Source organism: Amphibalanus amphitrite, unplaced genomic scaffold (assembly GCF_019059575.1).
Source record: "Amphibalanus amphitrite isolate SeventyFive unplaced genomic scaffold, NRLGWU_Aamphi_draft 000081F_arrow, whole genome shotgun sequence".
NCBI classification, from domain to species: domain Eukaryota; kingdom Metazoa; phylum Arthropoda; class Thecostraca; order Balanomorpha; family Balanidae; genus Amphibalanus; species Amphibalanus amphitrite.
In genome coordinates, this window is record NW_024881577.1 from 1,044,579 (window position 1) to 1,048,253 (window position 3,675).

At 49.3% G+C, this 3,675-nt stretch overlaps 1 protein-coding gene across 1 annotated transcript; it reads right to left on the reverse strand.

Moving 5' to 3' along the window:
- Window positions 1-1,183: 1,183 nt before the first annotated feature.
- LOC122379630 (pancreas transcription factor 1 subunit alpha-like) lies at window positions 1,184-3,451 on the reverse strand. The gene is made up of 2 exons (XM_043361971.1): window positions 3,152-3,451; window positions 1,184-2,563 (listed from the first exon to the last, which is right to left on the reverse strand). The coding sequence occupies exons 1-2, from the start codon at window positions 3,384-3,386 to the stop codon at window positions 2,028-2,030; spliced, it is 771 nt and encodes a 256-aa protein (XP_043217906.1). The 5' UTR covers window positions 3,387-3,451; the 3' UTR covers window positions 1,184-2,027.
- Between the last annotated feature and the right edge of the window lie 224 nt (window positions 3,452-3,675).

Below are 3,675 nucleotides of genomic sequence, written 5' to 3' on the forward strand. Positions count from 1 at the left end.
AATCCAAGAATCACACTTCTTAGGCTGCGGCTCATGTCAATTGACGTTATATGAGTCAGACCCTAGTGGGGCTGATGCTCGTTTCTAGACGGGCTGACACGTGTTTTTTTTTGGGGGGGGGGGGGGGGGGAGAGCAATTAGCGGCTTCCCAGTTTCCCACTCATCAGCCCTCCATCACTATACACAAACTCATCGCTGTAGATCATCCTTTCTTCGTTACACCCTTATTGCCTATCGTCGAAAGTAAGACTTCTCTTCCCTCAAAGCGCTCCTGAGCCTAAGTCATTTCTTCGCTAAAACAAAAACAACTTCCAACGTTTCATACCATCTCACCTAATTACATTCCGGCGTTAGACCCCAATCACACCTCTAACCTTCGAAACTCCCGACCTTGCCCTCAACATTCAAACTCCCCAAAAACACCCGAGCGCATCGCCGCCACGTTTCTCTCTGCCCAGAAGCTCGTGCCTAGTTTGTCGCGGCTACCCCGCCCCGTCTCCGCCAGATTCCTCCCCTAATTAACCGGGTCCAATGTGGCTATGCCCACTCGCTAATTGACGCTCCGCTCTCCGGGGTGGGCTCTGCACTTGCACGCGGCCGTCCATAAATAACAAATACAATTAACATCAGTTTGATGTTATTATCCGGGTGATTGCCGGGAATAATTGGCGACTGGAGTGAGGCGGCGGTGGTAGCCACTCACTAGCTTGGAACGGAACTGGCGGTTGCGTGACGGGGAAGGCGTGAGCGTGCCGGCAGCGCACGTACAGAGGTGTTGGTGTTTATAAACACGGAGTGGTGATAGATGGGATACTATCAGTGGTCGGTCAGGCGGCGGGGGGACGGCAATTGGTATAGGAGGTGCAGAGTGGTAGAGAAGGAGAAATGTCGGAGGGTTTTGGATAAACGTAGTTTTGCGTTTATGTTCTTGAAGAGGATGTTTTCTGAAAATGTATTCAGTAAAGTTACAATAAGGATTAGCAAAGAGATGGAACAATACATCTTTTATTTGAAAGCGACACTACGAAGCAAGGATGCAAAGTGAATAGCTGCAAGTTCGTTTGGAAGGTTGAAAACTAATAAAAATCCACACACAACATCGAAGGATTATTTCAGGATCGACGTGAAGTTGACTTGTCATGGTAATTCCTCCCCCCTCAAATCTCAGAAACAAAACGACAAGTAAAAACTTGGTTGCACTATTTTTCACAGCCCATATAAACATTTCGATCTAGGGCACATCCACAGAACACTACAGCAGATCTAACAATACAATCCCCGTAGAACCCGCTCTCGTATAATACCAGAATCGCACATTTTATGCAAGTTTCCATCCCTGGCAAATCCCAGGACAGGGATCATATGGCGAATTTCTACCACTAGCCGTTAAAATCACTCACTACGTCACGTAAAACACTAGAAAAAGGTACAGTCACTGAAGGCACAACTGCCAATACTGGCAACACAAATACTGATCGTTTCTTCCGAAAAGCGTTTTAGTAGCCCCTGAAATCAGCACTGAAACTATGGGACGATGTAATACACGACTGAAATCATGGCAGTCACTCAGTACACACTGTGAGTCGAGCCGCGGTATTGAGCTCCATGACACATAACCGTAAGTCATGTTACATAGCCTACTAGACATAGGTGTTGTTCCCCTTGGGTGAGACCCATGTCACTAACACAGGACGGAGAAGCCATGTCTGTCATTCGACATTGATGTGTGCCATGCGAAACCACCGGCATTCATCAATGGAAGCAGAGCTTCCACTTAGCTCTTGGCACACCGCGGAACTCTTACACCTCAGATGAGCTACATGTCACCCAGGGTCCCTCAAAGACACTCACATGGCACTCGCACATGACACTCAAACATAACACTCACAATGGCACTCATGCATGGCACACGCTACATTCATGGCACACAACGCCTTCACCCGATGGGCAGATCGACTTCAACCTCGCCCTGACTAGACTGAGTTCCTTCACTTCCAACAACTTCTCCCTCTATCTCTTCAGTATCTTCACTCTTCCGGCTCCAACTGCTCCTGGAGAGCCAGGATGTATGTGATTGCCATCTGCAGAGTTTCATGTTTGGACAGCGGGCAATCGGATCCCGAAGGAAGGTGCTCCCTCAGCAGATCAAACGCCTCGTTCAACCGCTGCATGCGCCTCCTCTCGCGGTAGTTGGCGCTCTCCCTCCTCCTTCTCCACCGCTCTGCCGCTCGTGCGGAGGACACAGAGCGACTCTTGGAGGGGTTCAGCTTGACCAGAGATGTGCTGGAGGACTGAGTTTTCGTCGAGGTTGTGTTCTCAGATGGCTCGATTTTGGTGGACGCCGTGGCAGCGGGCGAGGCGGCTGGTGAAAAGGTTCTCAGTTGAGGACTGCAGAGGGGCTCAGTGGAGACGGAGCCGGACGGAGACCGGTCGGGGAGCTCGGGGGAGGTGTAACACTCGGAGGAAGAGGACGGAGAGGAGGCAGAGTGGTGGGGAGGACTGCGGGCGGGGTCCAGCTCCGTGAACCGTCCCCCGCCGCCGCCGGTACCGGCGAGATGATCACCTGTCGGAGAAAGGGAGCGAATCATGAACGACGTTCACCTAAAAATGGTTTCAAAGCAATTTTATCTAATACTTTTGATGCAGGCCAGTAGGTTACAACGCCTTTTTTGCGTTGATAACAGCACTCACTGCTAAATACCTGTAAAACAACTGCATCCCTAATGACAGGTGGCCAGTCTACGTTAAAACAAATACTTTTTGACTTCGTATATGAAATAAGATTGCCAAATATCGTAGATATTTTAAGGAAAATAAGACCCTAATTGTTTAGATACAAGCATTATTACGATTGCACACAGCATATCAATGCTATATATCCTTGTGATTACATATAATTTAACTTAGCCGCAGATATAAATAAACTAAAAATAAATTCAATTGAAAATCAAAACAAAACATGTGCAAGGGAAGCTTCAAAGTTTCTAAGCATTTATTTGTGGCTCTTAATAAGATCCCTTTCAATGACAAGAGAGACACAAACAGTAGAATAGCTGCTTTCTTTTGCAAACACATTACCAAATATGTATGAAAAGCACGATAACAAATGCTAAAATTACACCACATATTAAAGCCGCCATGCATTACGCACCTGCCCTGAACTGTCTGGTAGCCGGCCTTCCGAATCCGAACTGTTCCAGCTCCTCTTCCACCGCCATTTCTCCGCAGATTCTTCCTTCTTCGTCTTCTCTGTCCAGCTCTGCGGACGCCTTGTAGTGGTTCAGGAGAACCCTGCTCATGCTGGTCTCTTCCAGTAGCTGTTCATAACACAAACTGTCCCCGAGCAGTAGACCCGTGTGCAGCGTATTCTGTATAAGGTTGGTCATCGTCGTAAAAAATGAGGACCCAAAATAAATGAAGAAGTACGCACGCGCGTGGGCTCGACGCTGATCCTTCGGCGGCGCGCGCCCGACTGAAGAGGAGAATGGAGCCGGGCCAGCACGCGACCTCTCCGCGCTGATTGGCGGAGAGCGCCGACAGGCTCCGCCCACTGCACCTCAGCTGGTTCCACCTGTCGCCCTGTGGCGGTATTCGGTGATCAGCTGACGGCTGCACTGTGCACTCTGCACTGGTGCACTGGTGCACTGGGGCACCACTGCACCACTGAGCTGGTCT

What these genes read in the sequence shown, in the direction of transcription:
- LOC122379630 (XM_043361971.1), bottom strand. Translation starts at nt 3,386, where the DNA reads ATGACCAACCTTATACAGAATACGCTGCACACGGGTCTACTGCTCGGG. An exon ending in TACCAGACAGTTCAGGGCAG is followed by an intron (nt 2,564 to 3,151) that starts GTGCGTAATGCA and finishes TTTCTCCGACAG; the next exon opens with GTGATCATCTCGCCGGTACC.